The 25,802-nt window shown below is 37.6% G+C and overlaps 3 protein-coding genes across 5 annotated transcripts; 1 reads left to right on the top strand and 2 right to left on the bottom strand.

Annotated features, from left to right (window-relative positions):
- Positions 1–687: 687 nt before the first annotated feature.
- On the bottom strand, positions 688–1,742 carry mRpL49 (mitochondrial ribosomal protein L49). The gene is made up of 2 exons (XM_073091426.1): positions 1,533–1,742; positions 688–1,197 (listed from the first exon to the last, which is right to left on the bottom strand). Exons 1-2 carry the CDS (start codon positions 1,740–1,742, stop codon positions 730–732), a joined length of 678 nt encoding a protein of 225 aa, XP_072947527.1. The 3' UTR covers positions 688–729.
- On the top strand, positions 1,729–18,724 carry east (enhanced adult sensory threshold). Of its 3 annotated transcripts, XM_073091238.1 has the most exons (11): positions 1,737–1,870; positions 2,122–2,220; positions 2,460–6,000; positions 7,474–7,543; positions 8,707–8,907; positions 9,423–9,576; positions 10,207–10,372; positions 11,068–11,208; positions 12,016–12,167; positions 12,515–14,237; positions 14,632–18,724. In XM_073091238.1, the coding sequence occupies exons 3-11, from the start codon at positions 2,764–2,766 to the stop codon at positions 15,130–15,132; spliced, it is 6,345 nt and encodes a 2,114-aa protein (XP_072947339.1). In that variant the 5' UTR covers positions 1,737–1,870; positions 2,122–2,220; positions 2,460–2,763; the 3' UTR covers positions 15,133–18,724. The 3 variants fall into 3 exon arrangements, with proteins under 3 accessions (XP_072947414.1, XP_072947267.1, XP_072947339.1); XM_073091313.1 differs by lacking the exon at positions 2,122–2,220 and having other exon boundaries at positions 1,729–1,870; positions 7,474–7,498; XM_073091166.1 differs by lacking the exon at positions 2,122–2,220 and having other exon boundaries at positions 1,729–1,870.
- Positions 18,725–19,348: 624 nt separating this feature from the next.
- On the bottom strand, positions 19,349–21,484 carry LOC140742250 (uncharacterized). Its single transcript, XM_073073102.1, has 3 exons — positions 21,223–21,484; positions 19,823–19,968; positions 19,349–19,429 (listed from the first exon to the last, which is right to left on the bottom strand). The coding sequence occupies exons 1-3, from the start codon at positions 21,482–21,484 to the stop codon at positions 19,349–19,351; spliced, it is 489 nt and encodes a 162-aa protein (XP_072929203.1).
- Between the last annotated feature and the right edge of the window lie 4,318 nt (positions 21,485–25,802).

Raw genomic sequence — 25,802 nt, 5'->3', positions numbered from 1 at the left:
TTTTGAACGAGGCGAAGTGTGGTCGAGTCGAAAATAATATCTTGGAGAGGCCCAAAGAACTCCGGGCGGATGTTATATAGCTACGTAGATAAAACCTTCCGCCGTCGCCAGCGCTCCGAGCGGCAGCTGAACGAAACTAACTTCATGCCGTGTACACCCCTCCAAATGAGTTTCGACGGCAACTCATCATTATTTATATATTTAGAATAATTTTATTGCTTTTTATGAAATGGATGTTTTTAATTTTAAGTATTTTATGGCGTTGATTAATTTATACAGCGTTTCAATAACCTGTATATAACGTCAGGAATGCACGATTAAATAGAAATTTGCAAAATACATGAATAAAAATGATGATTTCATCTTTTTATTCATTGTTTCGTTAATATTAAGGTAAATATTGTGTAAAAATAACGTTTTACGGAAGCTTGTAATTCTAATTACAAAAGTTAATTAAAGGCAAAACGATTTTACTTTACTAATGTTTACAAAAAAATGAACTTTAATGATTTTGTGTCATATAAGTATGTTTATGTTGTGTGTATTTTCCATTATAAGTGTATTAAAATTTACTTTATTATATGTAAACATTCTTTTTATATTCCAATGTTAGTTAAATTTTAATTATGTGTAACAATTCAATTATATAGGTAGGTACTAATTATCAAGGGAAAATAAAAGAAGACATCTACTAAATCAGTTTATTTAAAGAAATACAATATTGACTATCTAAAATCCCTTAGAATGGGCCCATTCTTTTAAACACGTTACGTAATCCCCTTTAACTTCTATAAAGTGGCCCAGTTCATGTACTCTAGTTTCTACATATCGTTGGTGTTTATTTTTTAAATATTCCTTAATTTCATCATTCATTAGCCAGATGTCACCTTCGATCCTCTTAACCTTTGATATTTTACGTATTCCACGGTAAGTAATGCCCAAATATATGGGAAGCTCATGATTTCTTGTTCTAACTATCATGAATGGTAAATTTCTTGCTTCTTCTTTTGGGGGTATCCAGCCAGATGGGTAGCTTTCCTTAGGAGTGACGGGTGGTATCGTATCGAAGGGTAAAAGTCTCTCTACATATTTCCACTCTGGAGGATTCTTCGCCACTTCAAACTCATATTGTTCTTTTATTCTGGTGACGAACGGTGATTGTGAATAGCTTGAATAGCTTCTCGTTTGAGACTTAACCTGTAAAAAGTTACAAATAAATATCATTTTTCATTTATAACATCATTATTTACATAATTATTATTATTTCTTATTAAAGTAATTATTACTTTCTTGTTATTAAAAATATTAATCCAAACGGGCTTTTAAAATAGTGCAGATAAGAAATTAATTTTGAATTTGGAAATTTAAAAATATTACCAGATGAAGTAAATTAAATCATCATTAAAATGATGCTAAAAAAATAACTTGGCGGGCGAAACTTAGGCGGGCGACCGTACACCCATAGTTCTGTCACATGTCGCGGTCAAAGCAACATTACAACACAACGCGAGAGAAAATAATTAAATAATTACCGATAGTGATTCCGGGACAGCTCTTATACCCAAATCAGTTGCGTTGTTCAGGATTCTCCCGGATTTTCCCACAAAAAAGCGTGCAAACGCGCACTGTGAACGCCACACGGTCGCCATTTTGAATAGCGAATAGAGCGATTGCTTGCCGAGAGCAATAAGAACTATATTATTCGTTTCGAAGGAAACATTATGGCGGACGCCTGCAGACATTTGGGCTTTTCAAAAATCGTTTTCTAAGTTTAATCGCGAGTTTTTATTGAACTTTTTCGCATATTATGGTGTGTTGTGTGTCCGATTAACTGTTTATAGTGGTTTTTGGCGATTCCGTGGGATAAATTGTGAGTATTTTGTGAGGACATCGCGGAGGTGCGCCACGGGTAGGGAAATGATTTGGTGCTTTCTGTCTCTCGACTCGACGCATACGCATCGCACAGCTGTAGGTGGCGTTACGGTCATACGAGAGGCGAAACGTACCACCAAAACATAGGGTTTTCATGACTTTTCCGGCGAGTTTTTCTAGCAATCCGCCGCTTTAATAGTGAAAACTGTCGTGTATTTAGCTTTAATATGGTGTTTTGTTTCCTTTTAGAGTGTTAAATACTGAGAAATAAAAACAAAAATATGTCAAATAAATGCGCGAACTTGTTGATCGTGGAGCTCGACTATTGTTTACTGCGACCTGTTTAAAGTAAGATTTTACTGATTTATACGAAAATATTGACGTTCAATCTTTTGTTTACAAGTTTTACTATACTGGCCGATTGCATACAATTATTTACGTACAATATATGAGTTCGTGATACGATTGAGGATATTTTTAACTCTTTCCCATCTATATTATAAATTCCTGCATATTATTTAATACCACGTTGCTAATTAGTGAATTGCGATGAGTTTTAATATGATTTTGTTTACGTTGCATTTCAGGACTAGATGGCGCGTTCAGGAAACATATTATGCCTCAATGTCGTCCATACACTAAGGAGTCAGTGAAAACTAAAATACAAATAGTGTAAATCAGACAAAAAGGGATATTTGTCTTGAGTAAACCTTAGTTGGTACCAGTTTGCAACTACTGACTAAAACCAGATTAGAGAAGAGAAAAACCAGACATTCTACCAACCTCTCAGTATCTTCGATCAATCTTAGATCGGTTCACAAAGTCAAAGCTGATCTACAGCCTGTACCTGATGTCGAAGAAACGGGGACACCTCCCACCACACATTCCATCATGAAAACTAAGCAGGCTAAAGAAGACTTGGACAAAGGCATAGATGAGGAAATAGTGGAACCCAAGACCCGTGCCCGTAAAAAGGCCTCGGACATAAGCGAGGAGGACAAGAACAAACCGAGTCAAGATGAACCGAAAACCTCCAAAGAACCTAAGAAAACTGTAACTAAACCTAAAATAATAGCAAAGAAGCGCCCGCTTGGCATCAGAAAGACAAAAACCTTGAGAAGCAAAAAGCAAGTGGCGGTCACAAAGAAAAATGTACTGAGACAAACCGTTACACGAGCACGAAAGGCAGCCGTCAAGCCTGAGTCTGATAATTCTCAAGAAAAAGAAGCCGTCCCTTTGATACCTGCCTCTGAAATCAAGAAGGAGCCAGTTGATGAGACTACGCCTAATTCGAGGTCATCGAGTCCCAAAACCAGTACGAGAAGACCAAGATTAAGTTCTGATATGGTGATGATGAAGTCAGTTTTAGGCGACCCATCAAGCACACTAGTTCTTGGACCTCGCAGCCCATATTCAATGCGCTCAGAAAGAAGTAATAGTCCATCGCTTTTTGAAGGCAAAAATTTAAGGAGTGGGAAGCCAAGAAAAGTAAAAAATAATCTCTTAAATGAAATTATGATGAAAGAACAGAAAAAGCGACGCAGATTACTCTCAGACTCAAAGACTACAGACGGAGAAGCTACGGAAGAGTGTAAGAAACTAAAGAGAGGACGCTCTTGCTCTCGTGATGGTAGTGAGATCTCCAAGTGCTCAGACATCACGGAGTCAGATATCAGCTTAAACGAAGGGCTCAATGAGGCAGAAGGAAGCAAGGAGCTCAACAAAAAATTAGATAAATCTAAGACTGACCTAGATATAGATATTGAAAATAATGTACAGATCTCGACTATTGGAAAAGTGCCTTCTCTTAATGTTGACTCCAAATTAGCTGAAACCAAACTGGATACAGAGCCTAGTTCTATAACAAGTGACAAAAAAAAGAAAAAATTGAGCTTAATAAGAAGTACTTCATTAGATTCTGACAACAATAATAGTAATAGGCTTAAGTTAGACAGTTTAAACACACAAGAAATAGAAGAAAAACTGTTATTGAAGACTGAAAATGATACGCTTTTTGAAGAACGTAGTAGTATATTGAATTGTATGTCAAAGACATTTAACTCAAAGGAGGTCTCCAAGAACATAAGGAGAGCTAGGAGAGGAAGGAAGAAGGAAGGTGTGGACAGGTCCAGACCTAACCCGTTAACGGCCAAGAATGGTATAAGTAGCACAATAACTAATGACTCAACAGATGACAAGCAGGAGTCCATCGATACATTAACTAAAGAAATTAATGATCTCATATATAACCTGGACCAGAATATAGACCAAGAAATGAACAATGACACAAGTGTGAGTTCAGAGCAAACACAGACCAAACCAGTGTCCAAGTTCTACGCCCAGTCTAAGCCACTAGGTGACAATAATAGTATTATCACTCCGGAAACACCAGTTAAGGACAAGGAAACTATATCTTCACTAACTAATGAGACAACCCCGTCAAAGAATGATGATAGTGAGAATATTCGGTTACATTATGAGGAGGATTCCGCTGAAAAATCCACTGATAACAGGGAGATCTCATACAAGCATAGCACGGTCGCTAGTATCGACAAGCTAATGGATAGACTGAAAGAGTTTGAAGAATTTGATAAGAGAAGGCAAAGACAGGAGTCTGAATCAAAGTCGAGTGACAACAGTTCGGTTATGGTCACGAGCGAAGTCGTTTTAGTAAATAAATCAGGAGCTGATATTAAACCTCTGAAAGGCATACAAACTGTAAGGTCACCTGAAAAGGTGATCGAAAAGGAAAATGTTTTAAGTTGTTTCGAAAATAACTCTGCAATATCTATTGTAAAGCGAGATCAAGTGCGCAAATCCATAGATAAGGACCTATCGAACTCTGTTACTTTGATCAAGCGAAATAGCTTCAGCGCGCGGAAGGAATCAACAAGTTCAAACCATTCAAAGGAATCTGATGCTATTAGTATTTTTGAAAAATCTTTAGGTAAAGATGTGACGTTAACTGAGATAAGAAAATCTGTAGATAAGTCCACCCCACCCGCGCAGATTGATTTACATCAATTTACAAATCCACAACAGCCAGACGCCCTGAGCCCGACCGTAGCGAGCATGGTGTTGAATTCAAGTCAAATCTCTATAACGCCACGTGTTGTAGAATCGAAACTAAACAGTAATGAAGTTCAGATAACAAAACGTAAATCTAGAGATTCCATTTCGCGGAAATCGTCCGAGTCAGGCGTAGAATCTGAGGAGAAAATGGTCACGTTGGAAAAAATCCGATCTCCTCCTCATCAGATGAGGTCTCCAGCAATTTCGATCACACCGACACCCGTGGCTGTGAAATCTCCCGAAGCAGTAGTGCCAATGGAGACAGAAGCTTTAGCGCCACCGCTAGAAAACATTAAGGCTATACCTGATGATATCCCATTAACTTCCGAAGTACCGCAGATTGAAAGTACCTGTGTGACCGAAACAACCACTAACGAGTTAGCGCCGACAGTCGTTGATACTCCGCCAATCGAGCCACCAGTAGTACAACCAGTTGCACAACCTGTTGCACCGCCGGTCGAGACACCTGTTCCAGAAGCTCCAGTAATCGTTCCAGAGGCTCCAGTAAGCGTTCCAGAGCCAATGCCTGTAGAAGAGCTGCCAGAGAAACCACAAGAAGTTCCAGTAGAATTAAAGGAAGAAGAACAAAAAGAAGTAGAGAAAGTGGAAGAAAAACCTGTAGTAGAAGTAAAGCCAAAGAGCCCCAAAACGAAATCCGCAAGGAACTCTACTGAAAACCAACCAGGGCCTAGTAATGTTCTACTGGAGACTCCCGAGAGCCAGAGGCATAAGGAGAACGTTCTACGGACTCTTGGGTTACTCACTCACAAGGCAGCGAATGAGGCTAAGTTGGAGAATATGAAACAGAAGGAGAGGTTGCAGAACTATAGCGGTATGGCGGGAACTAGCAAGGGCAAGCAGAAGTCCGACTACACGGGCACGCTGAAGACTGTGATAAAGCTGAACAGGGGGTCGGGAGAGCGGGACAAGAAGAAATACAGGAGTTCCTTGAAGATGACCTTTCAGAAGAGCAAGAATCGTTCGGGCAGGCCGCCGCCGGAGGTGGGCGAGGCGGGCAGCGAAGACGACGCCTATTACACCATAGAAAAACGCGAGGTAAATATTACTAACCTTTGTATTTGTAATTCTTTTTCAGGAAGCCTTAGACAACGTAAGATAGGCCAGTAGTCTTATTTGAAACGGGTCACAGATGCGTAACCTTTACCAAACTTCAAATAAAAATATAGCAGAAAAGCTGCCGCGTGTAACAGCGCTACAGCCTCGTAGCATTGGTCAAATTATACTTATTTAAGTACAAAAAACAGCTGTAATAAGAAAATAAATAAGTATAAACTTCAATAACAATATAGTTTTTGCGGGCACTTTTGAATTCTTGTCTGCAAAATTATTTTTGTTAGTCTAGCTTTGATTCTAAAATTACATATGTGTTAAGTTTGTAAATCATTTATTATGTTGAATAGATGTTTAAATTATATATTTACTTGAAAACAATAATTCTTTCAAAAGTTTTGGTTTTCAACTTATATATCAACCTTCTGTAGTATTATGCGATATTTTAGGCGTTGTGGACTCACTTATTTGTTTTTTTTTATATTTTTCACATCGACACATCAAATAGGATATCATTAATTTGGTTTTTCGGAAAACTTATCATTTCTGTTGGCTCTAGTAGACTTTACAGCTTTAACAAGTGTGTGAAGGTTCGGCTGGTAAATAAACAAGCTGAAAAATAAACAGAAAAAAATTATTTATAAACAAAATAAATATAAAATCGTTTTGCAATAAATTTTCAGTACCAGTTCATTTTTAAATATAATACGTATATATTTTTAAATTTATCAAAACTTAAAATTCAGCTTTATGTTTTTTTTTTCATGTTATATTTATTAATTACAAAAATTCAAAATTAAATGAAATATGGTATTTAAATTGTATGTTACGAACAAAATAATTGATTATTATGTAGAACAATCAGCTATCTACGGGCGTAGAGAAGACCGCAAGTGGTTTTGTGGTGTGGACAAATATTATAAACGTAAATACGCGTTCAGTACCGTTAGGGGTATTCCCATGCTCTTTTTTGTTTTATACAAAAATCTTTATGTGAAAGTCTTCTGAAAATTAGTTATGTTCTTTTAAAGTTCTTTAAAAAGGGGTGTTGTGTTTAAGTGTGTTAAGTTTTTAAATGTGTGGATTGTTTTCAACAGACTATCCAATTTAATGAGAGGTACATAAATAGAGTATTTGAATCGCGTTTTATGGGATTTTTAAATTGATTTTACATATTTTTACACACATATAGTGCGGGCGTTACAGTGATAAATACTTCCAGAGGTTTTTCCAGAGGTTCTGAAAATATTAACGTTGAACTTGACATTTAAAAACCATGCTACCCTATGGAGCATACCCTGTAATCATCATTGATTATTTTTATTATAACTGAAAGGTTGTTTAACCCAAATCCTATCATCAAAATAATAGTACGCAAGCGAGATGTCAACCTAGAACTTATTTATAATGCAATATAATTTATAAATTTGCTACTTTGTATGTTATTTTGTGTTTCAGGGCGGTGCGGGCGCAACATCAGATGGTGGGCACAGAAAGTCTCATAACAGTAATCGACTTAACAACCACGGTGTGTGGACATGTGCGCTCACCCTTACACACGTAGCTACGAGCAAATACTATATTGGTTGCTCCCCTTTTATATGCCCTTGCTGGATACGGGTCTCCCCATAAGTGGGTAAAGCCTACCAAAATGCTCTGAAGGGTATTATTGGTGGAGATTTTAATATGCCTAGTAGAAATAATTATATTTTTTTTTTCAATAAAATACCCTTCGTTTCTATGGATAGAATATTGTAAAGAAATTGGCACATTTGAAATATTGTAATATTCGGTTGTATTATGTGGTCCCATTTGTAGATATATCATATTTCAGATATAGTCATATTTTTCAAAGATAGTGATAATTTATATAAATTACTTTTACAACAACTTGCTTTTAATTAAAGTGACAAAACATTCGTTTTAACCATAAAGAATAAATTTTGAGGGATTAGTAGAAGTCATAACAAAAATATTAGTGGCTTTAAATTTAAAAAACATTCAAAATTATGTTTGGGAAAATATTGCTCCTAGCTACGTTTGTATTTTATTAGGATGTGATCAGATTGTTTTAATGCATTTTTTGACTAAATTTCACTTTTTCCTGCTTTAAAATTAGAATGAATCCCTGATGTTTTTAAAACAAGAATTAGCCTGTAATTGGAAGAAAAAATGATCTGGTCATGCCTAAAGGCATAATTACTAACAATAATTTTAAGGCACATTTTTACACTACACTACCTTTTTGAAAATGCAACCATCTTTGGAGATAACACAGCTCAATGTGTAACATGAATGCATGTGTTTGTACAAACTAAACATAAAATCATGTTGTTTTTGAACAACAAAATTGGCTTCTAAATCATAAATCACTAAAAAAAATTAAATTTCTCTAATATCCTAATTCTAACATACTGAATTTTTATAAATAACATTGTTGTTGGAAATACTAAATTGAAAAATACATAAAAACTCATCTACTGCGTTTTGCAACAATATTATTTTTTTCATTAACGTTTATTTTGCTCTATATATTGCTGGTTTGTATTCTATATTAAATTAGTATACAAATAAAGAAATGAAAACAAAAAAATCTTAGTATAGGTTTGTTTTTGTGCTGTAGTTCAAAATAGGAACATCTAAACAGAAAAAAAACTTGTCTTAGGGCGATTGTGCCATGTGCGTTCACAGACGGCGAGGCAGCTCCCGAACCGGAGCCTAAGGAGACCCTAAACCTGGTGATCCCGGAGAAGGCGTCTTCCTTCAGCATCCACCCTGGGCGGCTGTGCATGGACCAGTGCTTCTACTGCGGGGGCAAGTTTGGCCTCTACGACACGCCCTGCCATATCGCTCAGATGAAGAGTAGTGAAAGGCAGAAGAAGGTGCTCAACAGTAAGTTCAGAATCTAGTACATTTTTTACAGATTAAGATTATTTAAATAGAAGTAGCCAAAGAACCCGCTTGATGTAACATATCATTACATATACTCAATTATGGGTAACTAAAATAAATCTAAGATAATCTTTTTATTCATTTTCAACATCATCGTATTCCTCCGAGTGCGGTACTCCTTTTAGGCCGTGCCCTGGTGAGCATTTACGCTCACCACATCTTTGGGTATTTTTCCAGCGTTGCTAAACGGTTTGAGCTCTGCCTCTTGCCTGCACCCGCAACCCCAGATGCCACCTTCTACGTGGGTACACTGAAGGTTATATTATGGTTTTGAGACTAGACAATGTTCGCACCACCTTCGTCATTATTCCTAACTTTCCCCCTCCACAAGGAATCAGACAATGCCATAGGGCATAAATTTCGCCCGTCGTAACCTTCCAGATTAAGAATAAAGCACATCTATAATAGCTTAAACCTACTAAGCAACAGTAAGTCAGCCTCCCATCCTCCCCCAGACGAGGAGAAGCTGACGATAGACAGCTGCCTGTGCGACGCGTGCTACCGCCACGTGGACCGGCGCGCCAACTGCCCGTCCTACCGCAAGCGGCCCGCGGGCAGGCAGCCCGATGCTGTGCCGCTGCCCTCGCCGCCGTCGCCGCCGCTGCCAGTGTGAGTTACACACACATACATTCATAGTCACACACGCATGTATGTACATACACACACTAATATGTACACAGAAATATCTATACTCACAACCAATGTGAGTTATACACATAGAAACACATTCATAGTCACACACGCACTAATATGTACACAGGAATATCTATACTCACATCCGAACGCAAGCGCCCACAATCATAACTATAACGTAATAAACCAATTTGCTTACTCTCTCATACAAATACACATAAACAACTACGTGCGCACACGTAAATACAACTCACTGACAATCATCAAGCTAATTAATACCTGAAATGCATATTCTCTCTTCATATATAAAAAGTTAATCCTTTTATCCGTCTTTTTCCTGTCGCGCGGATTTATATATGCGTGTCCCAAACATAAACGTTAACTCACTGTAGCCTTTTCTTAACCCGTGTTTATATGGAAAACATAACAGGAAAAGTATTAACGAAACAATAGGATGCAAATGGCACACCTATCACACGTAAAGACATGTGTGACAAGAAAAAAGTCCTAAATATCGATAACAATTTAACAAATTGCTGACTTTGTTAAGCAACGGCAATTATTCCTTAATTGCTGACCTTCATAAATTACCCTATTTATCCCCAGGGGTCCAGAGAAGCCCCCCAGCCCTAGCCAGGGGGAGGAGAGCGAGGAGGAGCCCGCGGCGGGGACGCGTTTGGCCACGTGCCACACTGAAGGGTGCTCCGCCCCCGCCGACCAGTCTATACGACGCAAGTGGCTTATCAAGATGCGGTCAAGTGTGAGTAAGCTGGTGAGTAGTTGATCACTAATGTGTAACAATTAGTAAATGTAATAGATGCATTTGTCTGAGTATGGTTTGAAAAAATAACTCTTAGTGTGTCCATATAACTTATTTTGTAAGTACATCCTTTTCTCAGAGGGCGACAATATTTCGGAAATATAAAGATATTCTTTGACTGTCTATTTTGAAGGAGGGCAATAAATTAAAAATATACTGTCGGCTTAGTTAAATCCCTCCCGAAAATCCTGGATTTGCCACAAAGATTTACCTTGAATAACTAAGTTCATAGTTCATTACACTTTTTTATACCAAAAAACCTAGTTTAGAAGGTTTTTTGGTAAATTATTCCAAAGTTCCAAAAGACATTTATGTGAATCAACATTAAATAATAATAATAAATGATTTCTGATTATGACGTGTTTGCTGTCCAGCTAGTTCTATGTGAATCAACTTCATATTTTTTTTTGTTTTTATAATATAAGAGTAGCAGACGAGAATGCAGTCCACCTGATAGTAAGCGGCTACTGCCGCCTATGGTCATCTGTAATCAACCCCAGACAGGATTAGATATTCCTACCTGAGGTCGGCCACAGATGCGCCCCTACCCCTGAGGACTAAGCTGGAACGCCTCGGAAAAGTCTGTCTCCCTTACCACACCATAAATGATGATTTCTGATTGTGACGTGTTACGTCTGTCTATGCAGCTGAAGTTGCAGTGCGACTACCCGGGGCTGCACACGATCCCGCTGTGCGGCGAGCACCACCGCGCGCTCGCGCCGCTGCTCGCCTGCGCGCTCTGCCGCCGCCGCCTCACCAAGCACCACAACCTGCACTTCATACACCATGTATGTACTGAGCTGCACCACACACGCATACACACATACACACGTGGACAAGTAACACAACCTGTACTTCATACACCATGTATTTAAACAGCAACTACACACACACATACACGCACGCACAAATATACATACACACAGACTAATACCACAAACTGCACTTCATACACCATGTATGTACTCTTACATCGACACATACATACACGCACGCACATATACATACGTACACACGTACGTACACAAATACATGTATACACACACGTAGACCAGATCCGCATCGTGCATTTCATACACCATGTATGTATTGAGCTGTACCACATTTCGCCTTACACACAGGTACACACGCGCACACATACACTCGTAGACTAGAGCTACAGCCGGCACGTCATACACTATATACGTATTGAGCCACACCACAGGCACGCACGTACACACACACACACACACACACACGCACACAAACACACGTAAACTTGTACATATTACGTTTGACCCCATACGTTTTCCCCATTCCACCCAATATTATATTACATATGTTATGTGGCACTACTCAGTTTGACCTTCTTCATATATCACGTATGTAAATACGTAGTGAGGTTTGTGTGTACAACATAAGGCGCAATACCCCATCCACAATTTACCTAAACCAATCTACTAAACCAATATTTCAACATGTGACTAATACCATCCAACTCATCCGTGATATATACACAACAATACACATTACATTCAGACATCAACATCACAAATATAAGGACTCAAATTCTTTGGACCCTGAAGTTACTGGAGGTCTATTGTATTGGTGTCCAGGGTTACACGGAGCTGAACCCGCTGCTGACGAGCGCGGGCATCCCGGTGCAGTTCACGGAGCGGCCCGTGCTGTGCAAGCTGTGCCGCTACTACTGCACGCTGCTGCAGCGCCCCGGACACAACGACAAGCACGCGCACGCCTACAGGCGCAGGTGAGCACTGCTGGGCCACGTGTATTCCCACTCAGAGGAATTGATCGCACTGTTCGAGTACGCTCCATTATACTGCGTCATTACGAAGTGAAGAAGGAAGGTATTAATTAGATATTCCACGCTCTTCCCATTACTGGGGTAAGTCAGGCTCCATTTCCGATTGGTACAGGTAGGTGGTAACTAATAAGTAGCATATTTATAAAACCGATCAATAAAGTCTTCAATACAATTTGTGGCACAGATTAGTAACATATTAGCAGATTAGCAACGTATTAGCATGTTATACCCAGAACAATACCATTATTACTCTTTTTCTGTTTTAGTAAGTATCGCTTAATTTTTTACAGGTTGCTCCAAATCTACAACGTGGAAATACCGCCAGAATTGGAGCGTGAAGCGAGCGACACCGCTTTCCTGGAGGACTGGGCCAATAGCGCCAACAAGCAGAAGAAGAAAGCCCGCACCAAGTCGAAACAAAGGAGGTCCACTGACCCCGACAAACCAGATAGTGAATCATCAGAGAGGACCACAGAAAGCTCTCCAGAGAAAGAGAAATGCAAGGAAGAAGACATTGAAGCCCAGAAAGTAGTTCAACCTCTCGAAGAAGATATTGAAAGTCTCATCTCCTCAAATAAAATACCGGTGCCGGGAGCTAAACCGACCGACACCACTCTCCAAACTGAATTTACAGAGGAAATGTTTGACGCGGACGCCCCAATCATCCCGGTAGACAAGCAAACGGAGTTACAGTATCTGTTACAGAAACAGAACAACCCCGCGCAGTTCCTACCGAAACCGGCGAATCTCACGCAGAAGCATAAGAACATACTGAAAATACACAACATCGGCATCACGAAACCCGGCCACCAGCACAGGATAAACGAGAAAAATACGAAACGGGTGCAGAAATTGGGACAAATTGTCTCTCACAAGGATAAAACTGTACGGCGAGATAGTGATGTCGAAATGTTCGATGCAGAAAAGGCTAAGGAAATCTCCTTGCTTAAGAACATAACCCTAAATGATGAATGCACGATAGAGACTATACCTAACAAGAAACCCGCCGATATTAATACGCTTAAGAACAAATGGCAGATGTCGGAAAGCTTTACGCAGGTCAAGAAGAACTTGAGCGAGCTTTCGAAGAAGTTGCCGGTAGAGAAAGACCCCAAAAAGCTGCCAGACGCGAAATACTCAAATCCCGTGAAGAGACTAGAAACCAATCCCTCAATATCGGTTCGGGAATTATTCCCAGGGGAGGAAGAAATGAATTTACAGTGTAATATTGAGTTTAATAACGTAAAAGGTGTAACTCCGGAGGGCTGGGAGAAGTGTAACACACTGATCCAATACGACGTCGAAACGAAGCGGCTTTGGACAGAACTTCAGAGACCGTACGGCAACCAATCGAGTTTCCTTCGGCATTTGATATTACTAGAAAAGTATTTCAGAAGTGGTGATCTAGTGTTATCACACAGCGCGTCACCACACGCGGCGAATTACAGCAACTCGGTGCAAAGCCGGCTTCGTGCGTACGATAACGTTGCGTCCGAGTCGAGGCGAAACGAGCCCTCGGTTAGCTTAATAGAATTCAGAAAGAAACCGCCAATGAACGGTAAGAGTCTACTGAAAACCAATCAGAATACTGAAGACAAGAGTTCAGATCCCAAGAAATTCATGCCACCTCCCGGAGCGCTGCCCAAAAAGCCTAAGAGTGACCGAGCGAAGGTTAAAGCCTTACCTCCAGAGTTGATAGCAATCACACCTAACGTGCAAGGCAGGAAAGCAATACAAAATGTATTACAAAACATTCAACAGTTAGTTAAGGGAGTGTCGGCATCAGATCCCACGGAGGTAGCAGCGGCGCCCGTACCGCCTAAACCCGAAACCCCAAAGGAAAAGAAAGAAATGCCAGCCCTCAAATATGAACCGCCAAAAGAGAAAAAGGACTTACCCCCACCTAAATATGAGGCTCCGAAGGATAAGAAGGAAACTCCGAAATCGGATACACCTAAGAAACAAAAGGCTACGAGTAAGGCGTGGCGACCGACGCTCATGGCCATCACGCAGGTCAGTTGATATTACAATATATTTTTTCATTTTAAATTCGTTGAGTTGTGGAGTCATTGCTAAACATGTTAGTACTATTGCGGCTTATATTTTCAGGCTTTAAGGGTACATATACTTTTATTATTAACTTAATCGGTATGAATATACAATTAATTGATCTCTTAATTGATCTTCTTCGATTTAATTTGATCAGAATTCTTCGATACATACATACATACATAGGCATACATATGTATGTTTGATGAATTAAGATTCTTTCTTAAAGGTTATTTTAGATATGTATAGAAAAAAAGGAAGATATATTTATAAATTTAATACTTAATAGTTTTTGCTATTTGTCAAGATGCCTGTTCTCTAATAAAGCATTTAAAGAGTTTCATTATAAACTTTCCAGGAGAACCTAGCGAAGATAGCCCGTGAGCCGTTGCGACTAGCCGTGGACGGGCACAACCTGCCTAGTTTAGTGCAGGTGCTTTCAGCCGGTAACCGCTACCACATCACCTTCGAGGACTACAACAAGATGTGCGTGATTCGTCGCGAGCGCCAGCAGCGGCTACAAGAGCGAGAGGCGAGGAACAAGCGCCGGTCCAACGACAACACTGTCGTCACCGAGCTACCACCCTCCGCATCGCTCGGCAATGGCGGCACCGTGCTACAAACCATCACCGCACAAGGCGAGCCTGAGTTGCAACTGGGTGCCAACGCTGCCACAATCCTCAAGAATGTTGGCTTGAAGAATATCACGATCGCACCAATCCCGGCCAAGCCGGCCACGGTGACGTCCCCCGCGCTGCTGGTGTCCACGCCACTCAAAACCGAGGGAGCTCTTTTAATGCCCAAGATCCCCAAGTCGCTGACGGTGATCCCGCAAGCGGCGCCCGAGCCGCGCCCATAACGAAGATTCTTCCTCGTGCTCGTGTAGTGGCCGACGGTCAGCGCGAGATGTACAGCGCGATAGGGAATGGACCGGCCTGTCCGGATAGTGATGTGCTAGTGTAACGAGTGACGTGTGCCGAGTATAGGACGGCGTGTTGTGATCTAAGTTAACTTATTAAGGATGCCTATTTTCGTACCGCTTAGTGAGAGCGCCCCGTCGACGCGGCCGCGGCGGACGCGATGCAATATGTAAGTAAAAACACCGGTTGAGCCTTATAATTGTAGGACCGTGTAAATATTAGCATAGGGATGTTGGACTTGCGCTGTGAATAAAGGTGACGAGGATCGTGTTATATCGAGTTACTCTGAGTTAGGTTATGTAAGCCCTTGTGCAAATGATACGAGGGGCCAATTTACATCATGTTATATATTTGTGTCCTTTATTTATTAACAATTAGGATATTGCAAACATGATCTATTTTAGTCTATATATTTATTGATTCTTAAAGCCTAGAATAGGTGTCACCCACATTTATAATTTTCTTTCCTCATGTTGTCACTTGCTAATGAAGTTATGTTATGAAAAAATATCTGATTGTATAATCCAATCCTATATTATATACTTTTTCCTCATATGTCTAAACCTATACCAATTAATATTAGTGACCAACTGAAGTTTCGGTTTCAGCAAAATATCGGCCGCATGATTCGACTCAGTAAACTTTTTAGTTGCGTTTGGTTGCCTTTGGGCCGTTTGCATCACAGACTAATTGCATCCACCTTCGGTAGACCTATGTCACGCTAAGGAGCCATTTTTTGTTAATATCTAACAAGCCAGATTTTTGTTTATATTCTTTCAGAAATTAAATATAATATTCTAATCATGTAACTGTATTAAATCAAAAAAGTTGAATTGCCCCTATAAGACTGTAAATTCCTATTAGTATAAAACTATAAGTTTCGTTTTTGGCTGAAAACCCAATTTTGGTTGTTCAATTATATTTGATATAAGTCTGATACTAAAAACTAACTGTGGACCCAGGTTTAGAAGTAGGTATTAACTGCTATCTCGAAAAAATACTAATTTTATATCCAAAGTAGAAATTAATATACTGTCTGGTATCAAAGAATCAATATCCTCTTTAGTTCCTTGATAATTATCATAGCTATTAATCAAAATAAAACCGAACAAAACTGATTTCATTGTATCTGATTCACCAAACATCCAATTGATTCATTCAAAATTCTCTAGTCAGGTTCTAATTTGCATTTATAATTTATTTCATCAAATGAACTCACTTCATCGGTAGTGTCACGTCGCTCGTATCATTTGCATGAAAATAGGCAATATATTATGATGTATCAGGTGTCATTTAAGTTAAAATATTTGTTTTCGTAACATTATTACATCTGAGGGGTATTTTTTGTTCAACTTTACCTACTTAAAAAATAATAATCTGTTCTCAGCGAAACAAGGTTATAAAAATAAACATTTTACTTAAATCTCACCGCATAATGTTGTAAAATGTGTAATTATAGTTTGTATGTCACTGGAGCATATTTTTCCATTGATGTTATATTAATTAATGTTTCATAGAAACTCATTCACATAATTATTGATAGTAAAAGCACTTAACCTACCAAAAATGTGGTCCACAAACTTTGACAAACTAGGTATTTTTCCTGTGTCCTTTTCAAAGTAGGCTAAATCCAATTTAATCATGTATTGTATCTTATATCCTATAATATTGTGAGGAAAGCGTGATACTCTTTTATTATTTTTAAGTATTTAAAGTTACATTAGTACTTCCCTAATAATGTATCAATTTAGTTACTTAAATCCATTTATACAAGTAATTAGACAATATTGAGACAGGTTTGGAATGAGAAACATCGATTTACTTAATTCCTCATAGAAAAAAAATATATTTTGCAAAAGTATGTGACCAAGGGTTATATGAGAGTTTTTTTCACGTGGAAAATGAATGGTGATTACATTAGTGCCTGACGACACACATGAATGTCACATACGTAGCACCATGTATATATCACACCAACTAACGGAGAGTTCCAACGATTTTTATATTACATAAATAAAGCTCATGGTTGAGAAATTGTAAGTATACATTATATATCTATTGTTGAGAATTACTAGTATTTTATTTGGTCCAATAATATAGATTACGGTCCAATGTTAACGTTTAGATGTACAGATAACCTGTGATTGTTAAGGCGGGGCTTTGCTAACCAACATATTGTCAGTAACTACATTAAAAACCTTTCTGAATCTGTCTGTCTGTGTTTACGGTTGTATACTTGTTGTTGATGTATGTTGTATCCCATTCATGTTAATTATCGTTTTACACTTAAACATAATTTTCAATGTTAGGTTGTTTTTTGAGTAAGCACCCTTCTGTCCCTTAGTAATTGTTTCATTGTTTCATTTACTATAAAATTAAGCAGTTAGTTCAGGTCCTGTAAAAAAAACAAGATTTCCATGTTTATATTATTATTTAATTCATGATACTTATTACATAATGTATAAGCATAAAATGTAAAATTGACACAAAAAGGTCAAGTTCCGAAGTCAATAACAATATCCTATGTATCAATGATTCAATACCTGTATTGTGTTCTGGTCTGATGGAAATTTCTACTTGTATCCCAAGTGCCAACATCTGTGATTGACGGCATCTAGAACTCAGACATAGTCCAATCAGTGTCATAAGACATTCCAATACGCTTGTTTTTGACCGACCGAGAATTTGAATTCTGTTGTAGATTATTCAAAATTGATAATGGACAACAGTGATCATATATATTAGAAGGACCTTATTCCAAATTCAGTTTGAACTTGACCCACTCGTATCATTATAAAAAAAATGGCTAACATATTTGTGTATAATGTAGATCTTTATTTGTTTATGAAGATGGCAATGATTTTGTATAACTTGTGATAGAGCAATAAGCAATATTCAAAATGACTTATATTAAAGTGATTTGTAAATATAGTTAAATTCATATTTTAAGAGTAAAATTGGTATACAAACAGTAGACAGGTGGGAGGAACAATAGATATGAATATATTTATTTACCCAAACCATATAAATATGTCAATTATGACAAATATAAAGTATAATAACAAAGTAATTTTGTAGCTTTTAAAATTTGGTATCATAGTGATGTCGACATGTACATATATATTTTTGTACAATCGTCCAAATAGTGCAGTCCTCAGGGCGTATACAATTTAGTGTAATGTATGCTTTAAAATAGTTGTACGAGCATACAGTATGTATATTTTTGAGTTGACTTGCGATTAATGGATATATTTAAGTGCCGTTGGTCAAAGCCACCGCCTTAACACTCTAAAATTGTTATGTAACTATTTTAGTAATGGAAGTTTCAAAAGTTGTTGATATAATGAGTGAATCGTGATGGAAGCTCACATGCGAACAAACAGTAGGCCCTCATAGCCCCCGATGTTTAGTTTCTTCCAAAGATAGCGTGTTAGTTTACAATATTATTTTTTAGTTTCTACATTCGGCACGCGATGGCGCTACGTGCCCGAGGTATGAATTTGTGTAATAAACATATCCTTATCTCCTCAACTTGTTTCTTTTTGTCCATTTATATATCCTTTGTAATTAAATAATGAGTTATCATTATTTTGTTATAGTACGCCATGACGGCACTACCATTAGTTGTTAAGTGGCCATTACGTAACTGAAGTGGTTTCTTTTGTTATATTTTTTATCCAGAAAAATTGATATTATACAATTTGTCCCCCTCTACACTAATCACAAACATTCAAAGGTTCAAATATTAGACTATAAATAAGCGAATACTGATAAATATTTCGTAAATTTTATTCGCTGCTAATAAATTCATAAATAGTAACTTATTATATTTCACTACACTATACTTAATATACTACAATAATAACTACAAATCTTATACTCTGACATAAAGGTAAAAATTTAATACATGGGCAATGTTTTTAATACCTTAAATTTAGCGAAGTGGTTAGATTTTCCAGTAAAATTATACCATTAGTTTGAATATAATTTACGAACGCATTCTACCAATACCTACCCACACGAACCATATATACTATAGAAATGTGATACTATACTTAACTAGTTTATTTTAGGTGTAAAACTATACAAAAGTATAATAGAATAATAATATTAAGTGCACAAAGACTGGAAAGTTACGAAAAACAAGAGAATTGCTTAGTCCTTTTTCTTGGTATGTTTAGATGCACCCTTGGTACGCTTCCACTTCATCCGCCGGTTTTGGAACCACACCTTCACCTGAAAATAAACAGGCAATATATTAATATCTCATCGCTGACTTAAGGTAACCATCAAATTATATACTGGGATGTTATAAGGGCGTAACAGCTGATAATAGATGTAAGTAATAGATAAATATAGGCGTCAATAGATTACCATCAGAAAATCCTCGCTTGCTGCTTTTAATATATAAAAAATAGTGAACTCCTAATGAATTGTTATGTATAGAATCATCTTTGGTGTGCTTTTGAAAAATCTGTCATTGATAAATATTTACTAATTAAAAGAAATAACATTACGTTTCGTAACCAAATTTTCAAAATATCGTAAATAGAGCAAAACATAATTATGTACTACAATTGAAGTTGAGAACAAATATCCTTGTTAGAATGAAATATGTAAAGCCGGAACCTGTCTCTCAGTGAGATGCAGCGCCACTGCGATCTCGTAGCGTCGCAGGCGCGTGAGGTAGTTGGCGCGCGAGAACTCTGCTTCCAGGCTACGGATTTGGTGCTTCGTGAATGCCGTCCGTTCCTTGCGACCCGTTGAACGGACCTCTGAGAAAATAAAATACAAATATACTCGTACCTAATACACTAATTACACCTATGTAGATTGATCTTACATGCTTCGATACTCATTTTAACTCAAGTTAGAAATACCTGCGTAGGTACACGAAATTCGAACACGACAGATACAGTAACGCTATATGGCAGAAATAGGTGTGTTAGAAATGTTAGAAAACTCCGTAGGTACTCGAGGTGTTTTATTTCGATATAAAATTTATAATTTCATTATCAAACGTCTGAGATAATCTGATGATGGTGAATTAGTAATTTATAGTGTTTCTGTTTTATAAAATGAACCAACGTATTGCATTCAATGCGAGTTGCACAACGCTTAATATCGGATCTCCGGCCTCGCTTAGGCAGGTATAGTCCTAGATTACGTTTAGTAATTAGGTTCGATTCCTGTTAGACGGAAATATGACGTCTGTTCTAGATGTTGCCGTTCTTGCTTGAAAGGCGAATCATTGATACCTAATGTGTAGCTATGTTACTATTACAGTAGTGAAAACCTATAGCTTACATACTAATAGGTAATAAAATAAAGCACGTAACGTGAAACACTAGCGCAAACAATGACGCGAGGCAATAAACCGCACCTGCGACCCGCGCATAAAGAAAGTGTACATTTTCGATAAACAGAGGAAGGCGCCGGCGCCGCACGTGCGTCGTTGCAATTGTTTATAAGTTTGCATCCTACATGTGTTTTTTATTGCAAATCGTTGGTTTAAGAAGTCTAGATACTAGGTGCGAAAATCACGCTTCGTCCCGTGGCTCCTGTAGGTCAAGCATGACATGATCTACAAAGTTATGTGGAGTTAGGGGATTGCACTGCAATTAACGTTACTTGTTTATAGAATTAGGGCTTTTTACGTCATATTGTTCATTTGATTCATCTGTCTAGAAAATCTCCATAAATCAAATTAAAAATCGACACTGTAAACACTTCACAACAATATATATCCGAATTTGAAATAAACTTAAGATTAAAGACTTCATTATGATTTTTGAATGTCATGGATGACGCAATACGTTATTAAAGCCTTCCGCATACGACACCCATAAATGAAATTTTCTAAAAATAGAATAAATGTCCGTGATCAATCCTCTGAGAACTAAATTACAACGATCTATAATTGTTTGCCTGCCTTTACCCACCCTTTAAACCAGTGCACAACTTATGCCGCTGATGTACCCAAAACAGACCTATTAACTACTATTAAATGACTCAAAATTGAAACTCACCCTCCTCGCTGAAAGCGCTGCCAGCCGTCTCCACTTCTTCCTCCTCCTTCACCAGCATCTCCCGAGCTGGCTCCTGCCACTGCCTCCAGTCCCACTCCTCGTAACCATATCTGTGCTCCCTATCCACTGGCCGGTAGTCGTAAAATATAGGCAAGTAGTTTTGCTGAACCTCTTGATAGTCGGCTGCTAAGTTGTGGTAAAAGTTCGGCTCAAAATACACTTGATCCGAATCCTGCTTATCGAAACTTTCTTCGGTTTGCATTAGGAAGTTCGATTTTATGAATTCCATAGTAAGTTCAAATCAAAAGTTGCACTTAACAAATATTTAATTGTTATATTAGAATTTAATGTGTCTTCATTTAATCTTAGTTAATTTAAAGTAAGTAATTTTAAGAAATAACCCAGATTTTCTTAAAGCACGTCCACACGCTTTGGTTTCAGAAACTGAAATCGTCTCCTGCGCATCGCGTGTCTGTAAGGCGGAGCTTGATAGGGCGGGCGACAAAATGGGACGATCCATGGTTTAATCACCAATTTAAGATGTCACCGCCAGCCCATTTGTTAACCATCATACTCATAAGATCGTTAGCTTTGAGGTACTCATTGCGTCAGATTATTTTCCATAGATACATATGGAACAATAGGTATAGGCTGAGTTACAAAAACCGTTATTAGTATTAGAATAGTGTAAAGAAAGTAAGTAACAAGCTAGTAAAGTGAATAAATAGGTACATAGAAACGAATATCTACCTAAGTATAATAAGTAGATATAACTATAATATAAACTAATACTAACTTTAATTTAAACTAAATAAGTAACTGCCTATTTTCCTACAACTCCCTGATGTTGCCCGCAATGAAAAGGTATTATCTTGTTGTTGACTAGTTAATGTTTTCAGAAAGTTCCGAAACGCTTATAAATTTTTCACATATAGCTGTCATCGACCAATGATCTGAAGAACCGCAGCGTATTGCTTCCTGGGACCTTATAAAGTTCCGCTAACGTCGAAATATATCAACGACATTTAAAATATTTTTTGCACTAAATAACTTTACTTTTATGAAAGTAAAGATAATTACAATGTAGTGATGTACCACAAAACAGGTCTGTGGATGTACTTATAAATATTGAAATATAGGTATGTACGGAAATATAATGTTTAAACTATGTGTGTACCTACGCAGTAACATGATACCATACTATTTTTAAGTACTCATTATTTATTTTTAGGTAGGTAGGTACTCATACTATTTTTAATAAATTTCAAAAAAGATATTGTAGCGAGTGCTTTAAATCAGTACATAAAAATATAAATCGATCAATTAACAGCTAATCATATGATTTAAGTGTGAAAGTATACATTTAGTGGGTGTTTATCGACGTCGGGGGGTTGTTGGCGAAATCCCACGGGATCTCCGCCCCCTTTCCCACGCTAGGCCCCAGTATTAAAGGTCACTGGTCAACTCTGAACTTTGTTTTTCTAAGGTTAATAATAGGGTACTTGTGTGTGTTGGTACGAATTTTTCTGTGTTGTTTTTAGGGGTCGTATTTTACGTTTGTTGTATTATATGGCGTTTATTCAATACTCGAAACAGATATTTTCTGTTTAAAAGCTTTGCAAAGCTTTGTAAAGCTTGGTAATAACCTTATAATTGTAACTTTTTGGTAATATGTAGTTTTATAAGTCGGTTCTACCTATTCTAACATTAAAAGTATTTGTTACCTACCAAAGAAACGAATAGACACAGTTTTAACAATCTCAAATGATTTGTCGTGGAAATAGGCATAGAAAGTACTCAGAAAATCACTGAAAGTTATTTATAAAAAATATACCCACGGGTAGAAACTTTTACATTAATTACAGATGTCTGTGGACAGTGACTGTGACAGTAGACTAATGGCAGGGATAGCCTAGTGGTTAAGAAATTCGGCCTCTCGATCGAAGGGTCCGAGGTTCAAATCCCAGGCACGCACCTCTGATTTTTCAATTGTATGCGTATTTGAAATTAATTATCACTTGCTTAAGCGGTGGAAGAAAAATTCGTGAAGAAACTTACATACCTGAGAGATTTATAAAAAAAAAATCTCAAAGATATGTGAAGTCTACCAATACGCACTTGACCAGCGCGGTGAACGATGGCCTTAACCTTCTCATTCTGAGAGGAGACCCCTGCCCAGCAGTGGGACAATAATGGGTTGATGATGTCTATGGACAGTAGCCACTTACCATTAGATGGACTGCATGCTCATCTGCTACTCTTGTACTTACTATAAAAAAGCTTAAGCTTTAGAAACTTTTTTCTTTCGCGATTAGTATGGATGTAAATAATAAATATACAGTCACGTCTTTGTATACATGACACACATGGAACCCTAGCGTGGGCATATGCGACTTACGTTATAATTCTACTTACATAATACATGTGTAGTTTTTAATTGAAAGCTGTTTAGTTACTCTATCTTATGTCTAATAACGCATAGAGAGGCGCTACTGTCGGCCGAGGAAATTGAAATGGTTCGTGTAACACGGTAACTTCAGACGGGCCGATAGGAAACGAGGTTCCGATTTGATAACTATCACTACACATGTACCAAAACAATGCCCTTTGTTTTATTTCAATCTCTCTGCACTCGGCACAGATAAAATAACAGTTAGTATAAATACGGTTTTTGTACCTTAACTTATACTTTGGGCCTTTATCAACTACATTAGCATTCAGCTTAATCCAGAACCATTTTAATGTAAACTCTTTGAAAGTTTGCCTGAACTGGTATTGAACCCAGAACCCTTTGCTTTTCAGACCAGTTAACGGGTAACATGGCTAATGTGCCAAGCAGGAGGTGTGATTACTATCCAAACTGAATGAATATTTTCGGTTTTTGCATTTTAAGCTTTTTCGCGTATACTTATGTTGATTTGCAAAGTTCCATGTTCGACTATTGACCAGGTAGACATCTAAAAGATGAATTTAGATCTTTTTGCTGAGTTCGAGTATTTGGGCCTATATTATGTGATGCCATTTGCGACATGGGCAATCCAATGTCATGTGAGTGGATAACATGGACCATTTACAGTAGTAACAGTAGGTAAATACCTATCTAGTACGTAGATTCTCTTAAGAACTTCGAAGTTGTCATACTACAAATATTCTTTTGTATTAATCAACAAATTTTAGTATCAGTAGGTAGGTACCAGTATTGTTTTTCCTTCGATGCGTTCCCCCAAATGGTTGTTTTTTCAGCTGCCTTCGTGTTCAGATTGATCACTGCTGTATTTTTACACATCAATTCACTTTTTAACAAACCATCAAAGCGTTGACAAGGTGTGAGTCACCACCGTGTTTGAATCAATAATTTTTGTTGTTTTGATAACAAGTACGGTAGGTAAGTAGGTATGTTTTAACTAGCAGTGTAGAATATTGATAGTGGTTAAAACTCAACCTCTCAATCAGGGGCTCCGATATTCGAATCCTTTGATTTTTCAAAGTTACGTGCGCAGAAATTAATTATCACTTGCTTTAACAGTGAAGGAAAACATTGCGAGTAACCTACACACCTAATAGATTTTTTAAAAGTTCTTAAAGGTGTGTGAAGTCTACCAACTACACTCGGTACCTCTCGCCTCAGAATTCAAAGAATTACGGCGTAAAAGTAAATGAATATTCAACCAAACACATTATATTTATATGGGTAGCTATCTACGTACTTATTTATTTCATACTGGTAGTGGATAAAATATATAACCAAGAGTTAAAATTAATGTACCTCACTTACCATAACAAATTCGTTCTAAATTTTGTCGTTACTGCATATAATGTGTTAGGGCTGTGTTGTCTATACTAATATTATAAAGAGGAAAACTTTGTTTGTTTCTTTGGTTATAATGAATAGGCTCAAAAACTACTGGACCGATTTTAAAAATTCTTTCACCATTGGAAAGCTACATTATCCACGAGTAACATAGGCTATATTTGATAAATAGATTTTAAGGCGGTACAAAGTTGCCGGGTCAGCTAGTATCTACTAATTTAGTTTCTGTGTCATTTATTTGTCAGAAAATTAAACAATTATAGGTTGATTGTGCATTATTTATTAGACCTAACTGTCTTAGGTAGGTACAAACATGAGGGATGGTCTATCAGATAAAAATAATTCCTTATTGCATACTAAGGTAGGTAGGTACTCGTATTTGCAACACCGAATCGCCTTTTGCACCTTTTTTTAAGAGGACTACCCATGTCCCCATTTAAGTACTATCTAACGTCATCGAAAGTGGCGAGGTATCTTTTTGTTATTGGGTACGTAAGGGACTTTTGCCACCTTAAGATTTGATTATAGCTGCCAAAGAACGTTATTATCTGGCATCTATCTACTACTTGCATACAATAAAAACAATGTAAAGTTTTTGTAAATATTCAACCCTGGCCTTCTCACTGGCTGTGTTGATGAGTTGAGCAGATACGATTAAAGTCGTACCGCGGCTTATTTATCACCGGTCACTTCATTATATTCCGCCCGAATATTTTGAATGCTCTATTTTTTGGCTTTGAGAAACTATAATATACCTACTAATGACTAC

This window comes from Epargyreus clarus, unplaced genomic scaffold (genome assembly GCF_041222505.1).
Source record: "Epargyreus clarus isolate Ecla_fem2 unplaced genomic scaffold, WU_Ecla_fem_2.2 ptg000001l, whole genome shotgun sequence".
NCBI lineage: Eukaryota > Metazoa > Arthropoda > Insecta > Lepidoptera > Hesperiidae > Epargyreus > Epargyreus clarus.
Note: the sequence above shows the minus strand (reverse complement) of the source record. Positions and strands in the feature narration are given on the sequence as shown.

What these genes read in the sequence shown, in the direction of transcription:
- mRpL49 (XM_073091426.1), bottom strand. Translation starts at nt 1,742, where the DNA reads ATGTCTGCAGGCGTCCGCCATAATGTTTCCTTCGAAACGAATAATATA. An exon ending in CTGTCCCGGAATCACTATCG is followed by an intron (nt 1,198 to 1,532) that starts GTAATTATTTAA and finishes AACTTTTTACAG; the next exon opens with GTTAAGTCTCAAACGAGAAG.
- east (XM_073091166.1), top strand. Translation starts at nt 2,764, where the DNA reads ATGAAAACTAAGCAGGCTAAAGAAGACTTGGACAAAGGCATAGATGAG. An exon ending in ACACCATAGAAAAACGCGAG is followed by an intron (nt 6,001 to 7,473) that starts GTAAATATTACT and finishes TTTGTGTTTCAG; the next exon opens with GGCGGTGCGGGCGCAACATC. An exon ending in TAATCGACTTAACAACCACG is followed by an intron (nt 7,544 to 8,706) that starts GTGTGTGGACAT and finishes GTGCGTTCACAG; the next exon opens with ACGGCGAGGCAGCTCCCGAA.
- LOC140742250 (XM_073073102.1), bottom strand. Translation starts at nt 21,484, where the DNA reads ATGCAAACCGAAGAAAGTTTCGATAAGCAGGATTCGGATCAAGTGTAT. An exon ending in CAGCGCTTTCAGCGAGGAGG is followed by an intron (nt 19,969 to 21,222) that starts GTGAGTTTCAAT and finishes TTATTTTCTCAG; the next exon opens with AGGTCCGTTCAACGGGTCGC. An exon ending in TGCATCTCACTGAGAGACAG is followed by an intron (nt 19,430 to 19,822) that starts GTTCCGGCTTTA and finishes GTTTATTTTCAG; the next exon opens with GTGAAGGTGTGGTTCCAAAA.